This window comes from Phyllostomus discolor, chromosome 7, assembly GCF_004126475.2.
Source record: "Phyllostomus discolor isolate MPI-MPIP mPhyDis1 chromosome 7, mPhyDis1.pri.v3, whole genome shotgun sequence".
Taxonomy (NCBI): Eukaryota; Metazoa; Chordata; class Mammalia; order Chiroptera; family Phyllostomidae; genus Phyllostomus; species Phyllostomus discolor.
Genome location: NC_040909.2, coordinates 11,460,658 through 11,478,640, shown reverse-complemented (window position 1 = coordinate 11,478,640; position 17,983 = coordinate 11,460,658). Strand labels below are relative to the sequence as shown.

The following is a 17,983-nucleotide window of genomic DNA, read 5'->3' as shown; positions in this document are numbered from 1 at the left end:
GCTGCTAAATGCTAAGAGAAGCACCTCCACTGATCAAGGGTAAGCTCGGCCAGGTGCTGTGCTGGGGATCTATCTACCTGCGTTATCCCCTTAAATTCTCTGGGCAGGTGCTGTTCTATCCCTGCTTTGCAGATCAGAAAAATGAGGCTCAGAGAAGTAAAGGACCTTGCCCAAGGTCACACAACTAGTGAACCTGTGTTGCCAAGAGGCCTCATTTCCATTCCGAGAGCGCCCACCGTGTTTTGTAGGCAGTTTCCTTTCATTTGTCTCCAGGTGGGGTGGAATGGTTTCTGCTCTGATCCACCCCAAATGTCAAGTCCAGGCTGGGTTCCATCAGGCCCGGACACTCCCAGCGGGAAACGTTCTCATTTTCGCTTTGCCTCCTAGGTGGTCTTCGAGGCCTTGCACAACCTGGAGCCCCGTGGCTACGTCGTGGGCTGGATCATCGCCATCAGTTTGCTGGTGGGGATCCTCATTTTCCTGCTGCTGGCTGTGCTGCTCTGGAAGGTGAGTGTGGCGACCCAGGTCCCCACCTGCAGCTGCCCAGCCCTCCTGTGTCAACAGGGCCAGAGCCCCTTGGAGAGGATTCCCGTTGGAACTTCCTTCCCGGTGCAGGTACAGCAGGGGGACGGCAGTGCCCCCTTTCGGCAGCGAACAGAATCCCGGCTCCTTTTGTGGTCATTTATAACTAGGGACTGGACCACTTAAAAGAAAGAGCAAAAAGCTTACTCTCCTTTTTTCTTGCCTTCCCACTGGTCCTAAGGGAGGGTGGTGGGAACCTAACTCCAGAACAGGAGTATGGGGAGTACCAGCTGGGACTCAGGTGGTTTACCATTTACTGGGGGGAGGGGGAGAGGAGGGAGAAACAAGAGAAGGAACTACAGAGCAACTCACGGTTCCTTTCCCATGGGGAATAAGAGAAGGATTTCTGCCCAGACGACTTGGTGACTGAGGTGGGCTACAAGTCCCGAGTCCTGTCTGGGCAGCTGCATTGTAAGTCCTCCACCCCCACAGCAGTGCATCATGGGACCAGGAATACATCCTCACCCTTTGCATCATGGGACCAGGAATACCTTCTCACCTTTGTGTCTTGCTTCTTGTCACTTCATCAAGGAAAAATGGGTGTTCTCACTCCCAAGTCTGGAATGCTTTCACTGCCTCACACTCTCCTCTCAGAGGTCTGAAGTCCTTGTATTGGGTTGGCCAAAAAGTCTATGACTTTTTTTTTCTGGAAACTAAAAGACACCTTTTCATTTTCACCAATAGCTTTATGGATTTGGATATTCTGAGTATGTCGGCTATCTCCCACTATTGGCTTCTAGTGGGTCGAGGCCAGGGTGCTGCTAAACATCTTCCAGTGCGTAAGACAGCCCCACAGCAAAGAATTATTTGCCCAAAATGTCAATAATACCAAGACTTCACAAACCACTTTTGACACATTCGATCCATCACATCACCACTGCACAAGTCTTTTCTGCGTTTCAGTTGTGTTTTTCTTTCTGGAAATAAAGCGTAACATGCCACAAATGTTGCATGTCTTCTTCCATCTTCAGTGTTAAAATGGCTGCACAAAAATTCACCAACTTTGATAAGCTTTTTTAATGCCTGCTGATACGACAGCTGTCACAATACAGTCTAACAGAATTGTTTCGAATGACGTTAAAGACGACTAAACACTGCTAGAGCCATTGTATGGGAAAAACTAAATGAGCTTTCTGACCAGCCCAATACTTCAGAGCCTCTGTATTCATCAGCAATGGCGTCCAGGCATTCCTTGTCTGTTGAAGGGCCGCCTCCTCCACTGTACAGCGGTGTCCCTGAGTGGGGCCCATGCCTGTTCCCACGGTATCCCAGCGCCCAGGACAGCTCCCAGCACCCTCGTTGGGACCTCCCGACACCGACACCGATGCCCTGCTTTCCCAGTGTCCCAGCTTTTGGGCGCAGGTGGCAACAGCTTCTCACGTTGTCATGAATAGGTGCTTTAGATCTAATTAGTTCCTTTGGGATTCCAAAGTAATTTGTATTTATTGATAAAACATTGTAACATATCAATAAGGGGAAAAGAATTGTGGAATGCTCAGGAGTCCACATCCCAGAAATAACCACGGGGAGCACAGGGTCATCTCCTCTTGACCTTTTTTTCTGCAAAATAGGCACAGACCAGGCACCCTCCTGGCATTTACTTATTGTTGAGTAGTATGTTCGCTTTTCCGGTAACATACTTGATATATTTCCAGGTGTAGTACCTCTAAAATTAAAGCACTGTTTTACTTATTCATCTGAAAAAGTATTATAAATACACTTTTATCCAAGAAATCTAGAAACACAGGAAAATGAGTGTTTCTCTTGCACATTTTTCAAATTGACAGTTGGACTGATTGCTTTAAATTTAGAGATACTTCACCTGAAAGAGTGTCTGGAAGTTAAAGAAAAGCATGTTGAGCGCCTTCCTGAAAATAAGTGTCCTTATGTCCCATGCATTTCGGACACCCCGTGTGCTGTGTGGCAGCCTGTCTTCCCATGTAGTGCAAGGCCAGTTTCCAGCGCTGCCTAAGGCTGCAGCGGGCTGCAGATTACCCATCTGGTCCTGTGAGGTTGGGATTTAGACGGCTTCAGGGTTCACACTTCTTTCAGCAGCCTCAGTGAATATCCCTGGAGCCAAATATTTGCACAAATCCCTCATTATGTGCTTAAGGTGAAATCCTAGAAATGGAATTACCGAGTCAAAAGAAAGGCATAGTTTAAGCCCTGGATGACACGCTGCCAGTTGCCCTCCAGAAAGGTCGCACCAACACGCCTTCCCTCGAGCAGGTATGGAAAGCACCCAATTTCCTGTGTATTTGCCGGGAATGGATATTACCTTTAAAAATAATAATAATAGTCTGCCAATTTGTTGTTTGTTTAATCAGTGTGGCCAGATAGATTCTTAATTCCCCGTTTTCTCCGACTCCTTCCTGCTGAGACGGCCTCTGGTCTGTGGGTGGAGAACAAAGCCAGCTCAGTGTCTGAGATCTGAAAAGACAGTAAGGGCTCTGGGGAGTGTGAGTGTGTGAGTGTGTGTGTGTGTGTGTGTGTGTTCCTTCCTTCTGCCTTTGCCGATGAGAGGAAATGCCATCCTCTGCGATTGGGTGTGCGGGACGAGACAGGGACACAGAGTGGGGAGCGTGGTGGCCATGCCCCACTGTCTGTCGTGGCATGAATCCCTCCTTCTGGTCACCCCACTGGGCTCTGCCCTCGGAGAGGGGGGTCCCATCTCCCCAGCACATGCTTTCACCCGCCATCTGCTTAGCTTTGCTTTTGTTGTGTTTGACCAAAGAATGGGGTTGCTGGAGGTGGCTGTCGTGGGGTGGCCAGGACCCTGGGGTCACCCAGCTGTGTGTGATGCGGAGAGCCGGGACCCACGAAGGCCGGCATCACCCCCTGCAGGGCACTGGGGGAGAAAGCAGAGTGGGGCAGGCAGGGGGCCTCAGCCCAGGCAAGGCCTTGCCGTGACTGAAGAGGTAGAGTAAAAGGGTCTGAAACCGCTTTGAGAAGGCTGTTGAATGACGCTGTGTGGGTCACAGAGCTTTGTTCAACGTCCAGGAGCAGCTCATTTCAACTCGCATTTACTGAACACTCGCCTTGAACCAAACCCTATGCCAGGCACGTGATGCATCGTGATCATGGCCCTTCCGGCCCTTGAATGCCTCCCCATCAAGCACGTACATCTGTAAACGTAACAACTGAGGGCTGTGCAGCAGCGTCTCTGGACGCTGAGAAAAAGACCCCATCAACCTGCCCTGCCCCGGGGCAGAGAAGAGGCCCCTGAGTACAGGGAGGTAGAGGAGGATGCAGGCTGTGCTGGTGGGCTGCCGCAGGCTGGCGTCCTGGCTGTTGCACCTGCCGGCTGTGTGGCCTTGGGAGAACGGCTTACCCTCTGCAACCCTCGCTTTCCTCCTCTGTGAAAGGGAGACCGTGACCTCCGGTTTGAAGTGTAGAGGAGGTAACACAGGCGGAATTCTCAGCAGTGCACGTGACACATGGACGCCGCCTGTGAAAGTCAGAGGACATTCCACAGATGAGGTGCCATGTGAGTCTGACCTCGGGTTTGGTCTGACTGTTCCAGGCAAGGAAGGACAGCCAGGTGGACTTTCTGTACGGAGGGAGCAAGAAAATCAGCAAGCTTTGTGGGGGCCACCTGGTGAGGTGGCAGGCAATGACCCTCAGTGAGATCACCTTCCTCGGCTGTGACGGGGCCTCCTGCCCAGGAACAAGGTGGTCTGTCAGCAGAGCAGTGGCGCGGCCACATCTGTTTGACAAGGGACAGCTGGGGACAGGATGGAGATGAGGGCCATCTCCATGGGTGCAAAGGAGGAGACCGAGTTAGAAGAGGCAGGATTTGTTGACTGGGTGGCCTTGAGAGGACAAGAAGGAAAAAAGTATCAGTCTCTTGCTGTTTTTAGATTAGACAGTGAATGGTTCCCCTTAACCAGGGTGAGGAAGGCGGAGTTGGAAGTTGTTTTGGAACAGGAGGAGATTAGTGTTGGGCTTTCTGAGTGGGGTTACCGCCAGGAGACTTGACGAGGCTTGACTCACCCCAGTCATCCTCACCTTGCAGAGAGAAGGTCGGCAGAAGGGCATTCCTGCCGCCCCTCTAGCCCGGGCAGTGTTCTCTGTAGTTTCTGGGACTGAACGTGCTGCTATCGGGCATCATTTTTCCAGTTGCAAGAAAACAAAACAAAGCAAAACAGAAACAGAAAGTGACTCATAACCCCTTAGGCAAGAGAGAGAATGTGTGTGTTCAGACCCGGAACATGTCCACAAACCGAAGCAGGCGCTCTCCCTCCTCCCCTCGCTCCCGTGGCCCTATGTGCCAGCACCGTTCTTCTCCGTAGCAGCGAGCTTGCTCCTCGCTTGCAGGCACACAGGAGGAGACGGTTGCTCCAGCCACCTCTGATCCCCGGTTCTACAAGTCTGCAAGAGAGAACCTGATTGTCTGGCTCAAGTCAAATGTCCACTCTTGTCCCGTGTGGCTGAGGGCAGGGAGTTGGCTGGGAGAGACTCTGGCTGGGCCACTTTGGATCCCCTGTCTCCCACTAATCCAAACAGCTGAGGCTAGGGTAGGAGAGAGTTGCAAGATAGCCATTTTAGGGTGATGGTGGGGTGCGGGCGAATCCCAGAAAGAAGGAATTAGGCAGATACTCCAAAGAGATTCACTGCAGCACGGTTTCACGGCAGTTAGTGGTGCTGAGGCCAGCATTGCAGGCTTTCAGATTGTACCAGCTGGCTATGGCTGCGTAACAAACTGCCCCAAATTGACTTTAAACAACTGTTACATCCTATCTTACAAATGTGTAGGTCAGGAATTCAGGAAGCGCTTGGCTTGCCGATGCTTCTGTTCCGTGTGACATTGAATGGTCACTCCATGGCACTACCTGGTAGCTGGTCTGGTCTGAGGAGTCTTGAGACAGCTTCGCTCACATACCTGGCACCTTCGTGGGGACGGCTGGGAGGCTGGGCTCAGCTGAGCCCCTCTGGCTCGCCACGTAAACTCAGGGCCCCTCCCTGTAGCCCTCCCAGCAGAGCGGGCTGACTTTCTCCATGGTAAACGCTGCCAGTTCTCTCAAAGACCGGCCCAGAACTGGCACAGCATCAGTCCTCCAGTCTCTGCTGGTCGGAGCGGTGCCCTGCCAGCCTGGAGCCAAGGAAGGGGAGACAGACTCTGCCTGTCAGTGGGAGGAGTGGCAAAGGGTTTGTGACCATCTTTTATCTGCCCATGTATGCTCTTCGGAAATACAGGCAAAAGCCTAATCTTTTCTTTAAAGGTCACTGTTGTTGTTTGAAAGTAGACAAAGCCTCATCCCTCTTCCATAACGCCATAGATAAAACCACAGCCGAGCTCCTTCAGGGTAAAGAAGCCGAAGGGGCAAACCCTGGCACCGCGTCCAGGAGCGCACTCACCCTTCAGAGTGGGCCGTGTCTCTCTGCAGGCAAAGCAGCGATGCCTAGGGGGTTGGTTGGCGGAGGCCGTTGCCTTGGGAAAAACTCTTTCTTTAATGTCTCATGAACGATGATGACTTTAGAGGAGGTGGAAAAGGTTCAGTGAAATGTAGGATTCCTCAGAAGACCTACCTATTTCTAAAACTTCCACTACAGACCTCTTGTCAACTCTGATTTCTGTGTCTGGAACCTAAAAAGGACGCATTACTCCGGACTGGGGATCCAACATCGCACGGACAGCCCGGTGCATGGAAACCTGTGGATTACGGGCTTGAAGTCTCACCTGCCGTACACTTACATGGGAGGCCCTAGTAATTCTGGCTTCTCACCGTATTTCATGCATAAGGGGAAGCAGTGGGTGGTGCCCGTTGCCGCTGCTGACCAGGACACTCTTCATCCCCTAGGGCCTCTGGAGACGGGCAGGCAGTCTCAAGTCCTGTCCCCTTCCGCTGAGCCCCATCTCCTGGAGTTCCCTGTACAGTGGCTCTGGCATTGCTGCCTGTGGTCGCTTGCTACCGCCTTGAGAGCTCATGAGCCAAAAACGATTGTTCCCCAAACGGTGTCCCAGATGCACAAATTCTGGGATGAGCTGCAAGCACAGCCGAGCCACCCGCTGTGCTAATGCATTCTCTGTGCCATGCCGGCCTGAGGATCAGCACGCTTTACACGTGCAAGATGGCAGGTGCCTTCATTCGGCAAATAGTATTGCATCCCTCGTAGTGGGTAGGCTCTGGGCAAAGGGACAGAGGCAGACCACACAGCCCTCACTGTGTCTCGAAGACATCTGGGAAAAGCGGTTAAGTGAACGGAGATGATGGCTAAGCCCTCATGAGAGGTGAGCAGGACTTGGAGGGTGAGGAGCCTGAGCCGCCAGCTGCCGGCCCTTCCTAATGTCACTGCGGTGCTACTGACCCGTCCATCATCCACTGTTTATCTAAGATAGAAACCCCTTCTGGGGTCACCAATGCCTCTCCCGGAAAGGAACTCCAGGCCCCCTGCCTCCTTTCCCCCTGACTCGGGGCAGACCCTGGAGTCTTGCAGAAGGTCCCCCCAACTGGCATCTCAGCCCGTCTCTCATGCCTGGCGGCAGCAGGCCCTAACCCCAGCACAAAACCCACAACAAGGGCCTGGAGCTAACCAGACCCTCCTTCAAATGCCAAAACGATCCCAGTGAGCTTGCCCCAAGGCAGGATGGTCTCAGACACCGGGAGCCGTAATTTAAACTTCATGCTCGAGGATTTCAGTAGCCTGCCAAACCACCGTGCAGGAAGAACACTTTGAAATGTGAAACTCTTTTAAGGGAGAAAAACCCCAACGAGTCCCCTCTCCCTCCCCTTAGCTCCCCACGGGGTCTCCTGCCACGGCCGGGGCCTGGTGCCTCTTCCAGAAAATCATCAAGGCCTGTTCATAGGAGAAAGTTTCACTGTTCAGGGGCACAGTAGGGGTGACAGCTTCGTCCGGGACGTGCACCTTTCAGAAGGGCTTTCAGCCCAGTAAGCCAGCCTCTGAGTGGGGTGGTAAGGGAATGAAGATGCTGGGGTGTCTCTCATTGAGGAGAAAAAGCCTTGTGAGGGGCCCCGGGCAGCTCTCTCCCTCCCCAGCCCCCTGTGCAGTTTGCCAAAACCCGCAGGCCACCACTCGGAGAGGGAGAGAAACAAGGCGTCCGCCTGTACTGTTTTCGGCAGTACAGGAACCCTTCTCCTCTCCCCTGTTTGTCCCCCTCCGTGCCAGCAGAGAAGCCTGGGAGCAGAGGGCAGTGCCACGGCCTCGCCAGCCCTGTGACCAGTCCCTCCCCGCGCCTCCGGTGCCGGGACCTGCTGGTTCCTCCCTTGCGCCCGCAGAGGGGAGGTGGGCTGCAGAGCCTGCTGGCTGCCCTCGGAACCAGCACTGCCTCAAACCTCAGCTGGAGCTGCTCCAAGAGCCTGCTGCTTTCAAGCTGGCTTTGGGCTCCTGGTTTTTATTTGAGAGCATTACTGCTGACCTCCAGCAGAAACGCTTAGAAAAATAAATCTTTGAAAGGGCTCAGAGAATGTGCAAAGTTGGGCAGCCGCTCCGGGGGTCACTGGGGTTATCACCTTTCCTCCAGCTAGGCCGGGGCAGCCACCCTTGCTTCTCCAAAGAAAGGTGGGGGGGAGGCACAGACACACACACACACACACACATACCCATCACACTGTCTCAATTAAAACCATGTGCCAGAGACACTTGGTGGGGGCTTATTTATGTTTGGAAGTAAATATTGGGCTGATGCTGCATGGTTGACATCTCCAGACAGAGACACACTATGTAAATAGTGAAGAAACTGAAGAGACCCGTAAACACGAGGCCCTGAGCTCATCCCAAGAAGGAGCGTGTGCGAAGTCCTTGGAACAGCGGCCCCGGACGCAGCCCGGAGGCCAGGGAAGGCGGGGGCGGGGCTCTCCCAGGAGGCCAGATGCCATGGAGTCCAGGCCAGTCTCCCACTCACCCCGAAATACGCTGGGAAGGAAAAGGCTGGGGCTGCAGGCTGCAGACCCCAGAGCTCGGCCAGGCCTGATTTCCTCCTAGGCCCCATGCCTCCCTAATTGGGGCTACTCAGAGGGAATCGGCTGTTTCTCTAGAAGTTTTGTGGCAGCTTTTGGATACAAGTTTATCAGAAAACGGGGCGAGTCTGTCAAGAGGCTCAGGGAGCTCTTGCTTTCGGGGGGCTGCAGGACCTTCACAGACAAAAAGCCGGGAAGCTTTTAGCTGAGCAACACTCGGCTTGCGTCTGTCCTCCTCCAGGGTTTCCGTGAGCGTTTTCTCTGCTGCAGACAGAACAGCTATAAACAGAGCCTTTTGCCCCTCAAATGGCAATGGAATCCCTGGAAGGTTCCAGAAAAAGTGCAGGAAAACACTGACTCCACTGGATTGGAATTGTGGGGCTGCTGAGGGTCCAGCTTACACTCGGCGCTAATCATTTCCCAGCATGCTCAGTGGGAGCCCCACTAGCAGCAGAAACACGGGAGGACTGTGGGCACCCAGCACTCCTCAAGGGCCCTCCGCAGTGTGGCCACACGCAGGAACGAGAGCGGGAGCGGGTGCCGAAGGAAGGCTGCTGCAGGCGAGAAGTGTCTTTGCAGTCTCGATTTATCTTAACTTTTAAAAATTGTATACGTCTTTGCAGTATATTCATGCTTTAAAAGAAAAGTTGAAAATTCAATTTTCCAAAAACTTCCAAAATCTGTTGGAAGACGGCTGATACCAGACAAGGACTCCGTGCCTGTCCCTTCCTTCTTAGTGTGCGTCCCGGGTGCACAGCGGCATGCACGCCCCAGAAAAAGCCACCATTGTGTTTCACAGCTGGAAGAGCTCTAAGAATGTCGTTGGTCTCTTGGGCAGACACAGACACTGAGGGTCAGAGCCAGCAAATGACCTGTGCCGTGGCCCAAGGGGTAGTTATTGGCCCGTGAGCACTGACTGATCAGGACTCTGGGACCCCCACCCCACGTCTCTTGCCTGTACAGCTCTTCCCGGTAGTTCCTGGGGCACGGAGCAGGCCCAGCGTGACACAGCTGCGTGGGGGCCCTTGTTCGGTCAGCTCAGAGCCTGGGCTTTGGGTTCTGTAACGAAAGCGAAAACCAGGCTCTAAACAAAAGCACAAAGGTGATCATCTCTTTTTCTGAGATAGAGTGAGTTTGGTCACGTAAGAAGCAAAGTGGGTTTGAGAGACACCACTGGACTACCCTGCACCTCCGTGCAAACCAGTACACAGCGCCCCTTCCTCCAGAAGCTTGACTTCCATCCGTCCGGAATTCAGGGAATCTGCTGATTTCCTCAGAAAAAGAGACGCTCTACTGACATCTGCTGGAAAATAGTTGAAATAAATTTACGCATGTATATCTTCGATGTAAGCGGCAGCCCCCACCCAACAACACAAACTTAATGCAGGGCACAGCCCGTGCCACTGCACCCAGCACCCCCTAACCTTGAGCGTGGACTGAGTTTTAAGAAATGGCATTCGGATCCAAAGAAGTTCAAACATCAGTGGCAGCTCCAGTGTTTCCTCTGGAGACCACACCGAGGCTGTGCTGGGAACAGGGCGCTCGAACCCCTGCAGTGCCGGAGCGGGGCTCAGAGCTGGCCAGGCTGTGTCCGGGAGCGGCTGGATGGTCACTGCCAAGGTGGGGAGGAGGTGACTCTAGGACCAATGTTAGCACTGCTCCACGTGAAAGAAAGTTGCTTCTGGGAGCTGGCGGGAGATGACGGCCCCTTCCCTTTTTGGCAACAAAGATGATACATGTAGAATGTGAGCACACGTGAGAGTGAGTCCAGGTGCTCTAAACCCTTGAGAGATTTTTTTTGCCCACTCCATGTCAAATCTTCATGCCAGCATAGCTAGGAGAAAGTGAGCCAGCTTTGATCTTCCTAGAGATGAACAAGGGAAGTCTGCATCAGGACAAGGCACGGTGGTGCCTTTTATGTCTAGAACCCTGTCGGCTGCCACTCTACCACCCTTCCTGTGGCTGTTCATGTGCTCAGTGCATCAGACTGGGGCCCTGCCTCACTTAACTCATGCTGCACAATAAGCCGCACCAAAATCCAGTGGCTCAAAAGCAGCAACCACCTACATAGCTCACAACTCCGTGGGCTAGACTGCATTTAACAGGGTGAGCCCACACCTGCAGGCCATTGCGTATTTGGTCTAACCCACCCCCAGTGGGCTAGACCAAACTCATTCACGTGGTCCGGCAGGATCCCAAGAGAGCGAGCAGCACTGTGTGCAAGGCCTCTCAAGGCCTAAGCGTGGAACCGACATAGCACCTCATCCACGGCATCCGGTTGTCAAAGCAGGTCGCAGTGCAGATCTGCAGAGTTGAGTCACGTGGCCGAGGGCTTGGTTCCGGGGGGAACGGAGGATGGTGGGCACCGCTGCGGTTCGACACCAATGCCACATACAGGTGAGGCGCTGAGCTCCGGGGATAGAACACTCAAGGCCTGCCTTCAGGGAGTTCTAAGACAAACGCGAAAGACGAGAAGGGAGCAGCAGACAGAACTGTGCTTGGTTAGTGCGGCAGCAGAAATACGTTCCTTGGCTGGAACTGAGAGTGAGTAACCTGGGGTCACCAAAACGTGACACCGTCGGCGGGTGGAGTGCTGTGCTGAGGAGTCTCATTCCCGTGTTGCGTCCTGACTTATTTTCACGATTATGTTCTCTTCAGTGTGGAAGAAGCATGGGACATTTTCCCCCCATCCGCCGTCTTTGTCTTTAAATAACAGTACTTCAAGCAGTAACTTCTCAGTCAGACATGTCCATGGCATCTTGGGTTGCTTCTCTGGCCTTCTGTGGCCGTGCTTGGCGGGCCGTGACAAGGACCCTTTCTAGCTGCCCGGAACCTTCAGGCCAAGCCCCCCTTCCACTTCTCTTGCAGAGGGGGGGACGGTGGGAGGGGTTGGAGGACAGAGAAGTGCACGTCTGACTGGTGTGTTCTGATGCCACTGCGAGGAAACTTCTCTCCTCCCTGGCCCAAAACACCAGGAACTCAGCATCTGCTCACAACCCCGACCGTGAGGAGAGAAGCTCGCAACACAGGCCCCCTGGCAGTTGTGTTCAGGAGACTTCTATGCCTTCCCAGCCCTTCAAATGGCAACCGCCTCACTGACTCCACTCAGCGAGGCCTCGGGAATTCCTTGGTGATGTGGGTGGAGATTTTTTCCTGGCAGCTCTATTAATAGTTCTCAGCTTTGGCTGGACCACGAAGCCCCCTCCTGGGGGTGGGAAGATGGTAGAAAGTCAGTCCCTGACCCCAGGCGCTCTCCCTTCCTTGGGGAGCTCACCCCATTGGGTGACTGCGGGTCCTTGGCTCATAAAGGAGGAGGAAGGCGAATGCGCAGACCACAAGGAAGTTAGACGTGCCTGCGGGGGGAGAACTGGGTTTGCTTGATGATTCGCTTAGGGCAGGTTTATCTGGGCATCCGCTGTGGGCAGCAGACCGTAGAGATTGCTGGTCTTGAGTGTTTTCAGATATGACCACAGGGACTGTCAGCCAATGACAGTGTGGTGCCACAGACCCGCAGAGCCGCCGACCAAGTGGGTGCATCTGTCTGACTTCCTGTCTTCAAGGGGGTTGAAAGGAGCAGTTGAGGGCAGGTCGATGACTTGGAAGGTGGCTTCAGGAAGCACTGACCCGAGCAGGGGAGCTCGACAGGGAAGAGAAGGAATCCGAGAGGATGTGTCACGCCGGTTAGCCCTGCAGGCAAGCTCACTGGGCAGCTCTGCAGGACTGCACCTCAGGGTTGCCGCTCCCAAGGGCAGAGGGAGCTGGGTGCACCCTGTCCAGGCAGCCCTGCAGGAGGGATGTCTGACACCAGAAACAGATGCCGCTAATGCTGGTGACAAAGGACAAGGGATGCAAGGTCACCCTGAGCGGGGGAGAAGAGGTCAGCTTTGGGCCACAAAAAGTTAGCTAAATATCGGGCAGTATAGCGCCTGCAGTGACTGCTTGAGAAAAATAAAAACTCACTTTACCATATGTACAAAGCCCCAGAACCTCAGAGGGGAAGGTCTTCTCAGAACCAGCCTAGAGGGAGCTGCCCCCCCCACCCCGGGTCAGGAAGAGGTGCCGGGTCTCAGGGGTGCACTCACAGCACGAGTTTCACAGGCTTGAGAGAGAGCGAACCAGCGGACAGCACCGCAAAAGGCAGACCCGCAGACACTGTCAAAAGCCTGTTATGTGAGAGCAGCAATTACTAAATTATTCCACAGTGGCTGATACCTCTCAGGATACTAATAGGCTTACTCGAAGCCAAATAAGCTCAGGAAATGTCCAGCCCCTGCCTGGGTTGCTGAGATCCTTTTCTAAGGGTTTATTAGATCCCTTACTGTTCTCTTGCATGTTGCCAATCTCTTAAAGAAAGAGAGAATGCAGCATTTCCCAGACTTCCCTGATCAGGAAGCCCATTTTACTCCCAAACACCTTGGAATCACTCTCTGTACCTGGTGTTCCCCGGCACACAGTTTGGGGAACACCCGCTCCTAAGACAGCCTGCAGGGAGCCCGTGCCCTTTGAACAGCGGCTCCAAACTACGCCCTTTCTAATGCAGCGAACCTGCGGAGTTTTCCAGGCCCTCCGGGACCCGTGAGTATAGGCCAGGCCGCCGCCTCAGCCAGGCTGCCTTGCAGCGCAAACAGCTGATCCCTCAGCATTTCTAACCCGGCCCCTCCTCTGTCTGCCTTTCAGATGGGCTTCTTCCGCCGAAGGTACAAAGAAATCATTGAGGCTGAGAAGAACCGGAAAGAGAACGAAGACAGTTGGGACTGGGTCCAGAAAAACCAGTGACCTGCCACGCCAGTCACGTGACCCAGCCACTTCGCCTGTCGCCCATGGTCTTTGTATCTTCCATATTTGGAAGAAAGATTCTTCTCCAGATTTTTCGGAGGCCCCACTGATGCTGTTCTCGTCATTCTGTCAAGCCTGGGTGCCAACCTGAGGCAGCCAACCTTGGCCAGGTCACATGACTGGAGCCCACCACTTCCTTTGAAAGATGAACTCTGAACTTGGGAAAGCGAGCTGCGGAGCCGAGCAATATTTATGGATGCAACGTGCGTGGTCGACCCTCAGGGGAAAACTGTTACCTAAAAGTATTTTTATAAATATAAGCCTTTTATACTGATTATGTCTTTATATTTGTATCAATGTTTTATTATTTCTATTAAATAGTTATATAGTTCACTCAAGCACTGATATCTGGCCTGGGAACACATGTACATGCATATACATTTGAAAGGATAAAAATCGCATTGTTCTGTGGGACTCGCTGTTCAAATGGACTTGCAGATACAATAATCTGAGGGAACCGCACGCCACGAACCCTCCGAACTTGCAGTGCTGCGTGTGAGCTGTGGCTGTGGCAGGCCCCCTCCGGCACTGCCCATCCTCATGGCCTGGAGTCAAGGTGCAAGTCACATGCTAAAGAACTGGCTTTTTTCACATGTACCTGTCACTGGAAGATTCCCAACAGGAATGTGGATGGAAAGCCTGGTTCCCAGCAACAAGTCTGCTCTCTGCATCACCTCCACACGGCAGACATCTCGCCCTCCTTCCAACTGGGTTAGTAGAAGAAGGCTTGGAGCGACGCCATTCGGTCATCTGGTAAACCTCAGAATGGCATCTCATCCTGGGCGTCATGCATCAGAGTCGACACACCACAAGGACTAATCAGTGACCACCGAGCAAAGACTTGTGTCTGAATGTCGTATGTGTTGCCTGTGCATGGTCATTTGAGTTTAAAGGTCTCCGTTTCCCCATCACTTCTGCTGTCCCAGCTAATGGTAATTGTAGATTCCTTCCCAGAGGTGACCTCTCAACCTGTTCTTACTTTTTAAAATAGTGCCTTTGGTAGGGTTCCCAAGAAGCAGACCCCAAGGCAAGGATCTGCATGCAAGTAACTTATTAAGGAAGTGTTCCCAGGGGGCAGCAGTGTGGGAGTGAGGGAAGCAGGACAGGGGAGGGGAGGAAGCCAGGGTAGGGTGCCATTGTCAGGGAAGGATCCTTGGAGAGTAGCTTCAGCCTGACCCTGCAGGGGAGCTCTGGAGAGTGGGATGCATCTCAGAGTGGTCCCAGCCTGAGGCAAGGGAGCTGAGCCTTCACATTCTTGCACCCTGGAGACATGTAAATTTTACAGTCTCAGTTCCTACTGGCAAAATGGCCCAATAGTGCAGGGTACGTCTGTTCAAGGAGAGCCGCAGGTGCACCCCCCACCTTGGGAGGCATACAGAAATGATGCACGGGGATCTGGGCATAGCCACAACCTCTTCCTCTGCCCCCTGCATGGTTGACTGCTCAGTGATGGCCTTCGATATCCAAGCATTGTATCTGACAGTGTTTGTTAGCAATGCACAGTGCTGACCAGTTTTGAGTGCATTGTGACTTTCTAAAAGGGCAATGAGAGGATGGCTGTTGCATGCTCAGCACTGCACCTGGCCCCACAGTGAACACTCAATACCTGTTAGCAGCTATGGCTGCTGTTACCACTGCTGAATAACCATCTGATAAGGGGGAAACATGTGGCTCAGAGCAGGGTCTGACAAAGAGTCCTTCCTGACTTACTCGAGCCTGTGCCTACCCCAGGTACATTCAAATGGAACTTCAACAAGCAGAGGACAGATTGGATTTTTTAAATGAAGCCCCATTTGCAACGTTCCTTTGATGGGCTTTTGTTCATCGTGTCATGTTGTCCTTTAATAAATCACTTAAAATTCTCAGGTGGTAGTCGGGGGCCAACTCCACCAGCAGTTTGGCCAAATGCTTTTACAGCCACTAACCAGCCTCTTGGAAGGAGCTCAGACACATCTGTGACAGTGTGGAAGGGCGACTCGCAGGCTCATAGTTCGGCCAGCCAGAGGGTCAAGCCTCATTCCAAGGGGTGGGGTGCTCCTGGGGACAATGTCAGAGCCAGATCCATTTGCTTCGGGATAGTAGACCCACACAAGTAGTTACACTCCCAGGAGATCACTACAACTTCACAAGGCAGTTCTAAGAAAATCATGCTTGGCACTGGCAGGAGCAAATACTGGCAGCCATTCCAGGAACCTGTTTGTGAAGGATGGTGCCTCCGCTTGTCCGAGCATGCCGAGGAGCAGGTGGGGCTGCAGGGACGGGGGAGGTAACCGCTCCGCACAGCGGTGCTAGAGAGAGAAGTCCAGCACAAGGGTAGCACGCCCCTCCCTGCTTTCCAAAATGATTTGCTTGTGCTCAGTTTACCTGGGACTCAAGAGTTCGGAATATCCCCAGATTGACCACCAAACCTGTCACAAAGAAGAAATGATGAAGTTTAGGAGCCAGGAGGCACTAGAAGAAGTGAGTGGGCCCCCTGGCTTTGTGATGGCAGACAGGCACACACCTGGAACCACTTACCCCTGAGGCCCCTGAGGCTCTCCCAGTCAGTCCTTCAGGAGAACTCCATCAACATCAGCAGGAGTATTCCGGAGTCTAGTAAATGTAGAAAATCCAATAGAAAGTCCTGCACCAAGCAAGCCATGGGGAGCCTAATCCTTGAGCCAAAAGCAAAGAGGTTAGAAGCAAAACTTACAGGCCTCCTGGGAACGTTTGGGGCCCGTTTTCAATACGAAGCATAGTGGATCCTCCAAGTGATGCATGCGGTGTACACTACCTGTTCATCCCTGGCAGAGTAATGTTTTACAAGGTTATTCTACTTTTTCTTTTTTTGGTAAGGCATTATGCCCAGGTGAACGCAGTTATGCACAGGATACATATGAAACATACATCTAATGAAACCTACATAACCTGATTCAAACTGCCCCAAATGTACAGGCACTGTGAAGGATTATAACTTGAGTGAAGTGGCCCTTTAGCACACGAAAGGCAGACAGCGAGTGTCCTTTTGGAAATGCTCTAACGTACAGGGTCGCCGTCCGTCCATGTCCTTCTGATTTTCAGCACATTGGGGGAATAATGAACAAACCTCCCACGAGGTGCAATGCTTTACAGCACAACGATCTAGATTTCCGAGTTTGTTAAGGTTTTGGTTTTCTTTTTCTAATGTGCATGGTGTGACCAGCAGAGTGAGTTTCAAAGCTTTAAGAGTGATTACTTGCATGGCAGGCGCCCACGCTAACTTCACTTCTGGAACTTGACTGATACATTCACGTACATTTCCACGGAGGAGTTTTGGCGGGAGGAATGTTCCTCCTCACGGAGTCACGTGTTTTAAAAAATCTATGCAGTCACTTCTAATTCACTTGCACTGTTTGGAGAATGCAAGTTTACAAAAATGCATTTGGAATAAAAAAATGGCTGCAAATGATTCGGGAGTTTGGTCTGAGATTTCTTTGCTAACAGCCTATGGGCTGCTCATGGCTCAGGATGGCTAGAAATGCAACACAAAATCATGAATTTACTTAGAACACGATGAGATTTTTTTGTGATTACCTGTCGCAATGTGATTACCTGTCACCATATTTACTATGTGGCCCAAGACAACTCTTCTTCTTCCAGTGTGGCCCAGAGCTGCCGAAAGGTTGGACACCCCTGCTAGAAGGTGTTGAAGACGGGAATGTGCAGGTCCATGTAATCGCTAATCGTGGCTGACCTGTTCCTGATCTTTGGCCTCCACTCATGGCCATCACCTGCTCTGTGTCCCGCCTACCTACTCAGGGCCACACCTGAGACCTCGATCTGAAGGTAAATTAAGTAGACTACACTCTCTCAGTGCTCGTAGGCCGCTTTCACACACGTCCATCAGGCGGTCACTATGCATTCCCCTTTTTGGGTCACATTTTCATTGGGTCACATTTACAAATATTGTGTTCTCTCAGAATTCTCGTCTCCATCTCTGGCATCTCTTTCCTTACGTCCCTGCTGTTATCTCAAATGCTGTTCACTTCTGTGTTTTTCTCCTTTTTTCCTAGATGAGACCAACGAAGAACCACCTCTTTTATTGCTCTTCTTCAAGAATAAGCCTTTGGTTGTACCAGTCGAGTCTTCTGGGTTTTGCTTTCTATTTCATTAACTACTACTGATCCTATTAAAATTTATGGTACTCCCCTATGGTTAAAATTCATATACATCCACATCACACTGTAGAGAGGGGGTGTGAAAAGATACACACCACAGGGTTAAAAAAGGCTTGTCTTTAGTAGATGGAATTGGCCATGTTTTTGCCTTGCTGTTTGTTTAGTTTTGTTTTTCCTAGCCTGAATTGTACCAGGGAGCGTGTATTTCTTTTGTGACAATGAAGCATATGCAAAGTATTTTTTAAATAAAGAGACATCTGGGAGAGCAGGAATGACTAAGCGGAGAAAGATTCCAAACTGTAAGTCTAGAAAGGAAGAGATTTGTTTGCAGCAGAAAGCACGGGGGAGCCTGACACAGGGGCCAGCGGGCCAGCAAGTAATTCCAAGCATTTCAATCCCAGATGCTTCCTGGCTTAACAAAACCCGCCACCATTACTGGTGCTAATTAAATGCATGTCTCTAAGCTTGCTCAACCTGTTTCCCTAAGCCAGAAAAGGCCCTGGCAAACTC

At 52.1% G+C, this 17,983-nt stretch overlaps 1 protein-coding gene across 1 annotated transcript in view; it reads left to right on the top strand.

The window, feature by feature from the left end:
• The window catches only part of ITGA9 (integrin subunit alpha 9), a 308,765-nt gene extending 292,001 nt beyond the window's left edge, over positions 1-16,764 (top strand). Inside the window, exons 27-28 of the mRNA XM_028518757.2 lie at positions 388-507; positions 13,179-16,764. Of these exons, the coding sequence (XP_028374558.1) occupies positions 388-507; positions 13,179-13,277 (219 nt within the window). The 3' untranslated portion in view covers positions 13,278-16,764. The remainder of the gene's footprint in view (positions 1-387; positions 508-13,178) is intronic.
• Positions 16,765-17,983: the final 1,219 nt, after the last annotated feature.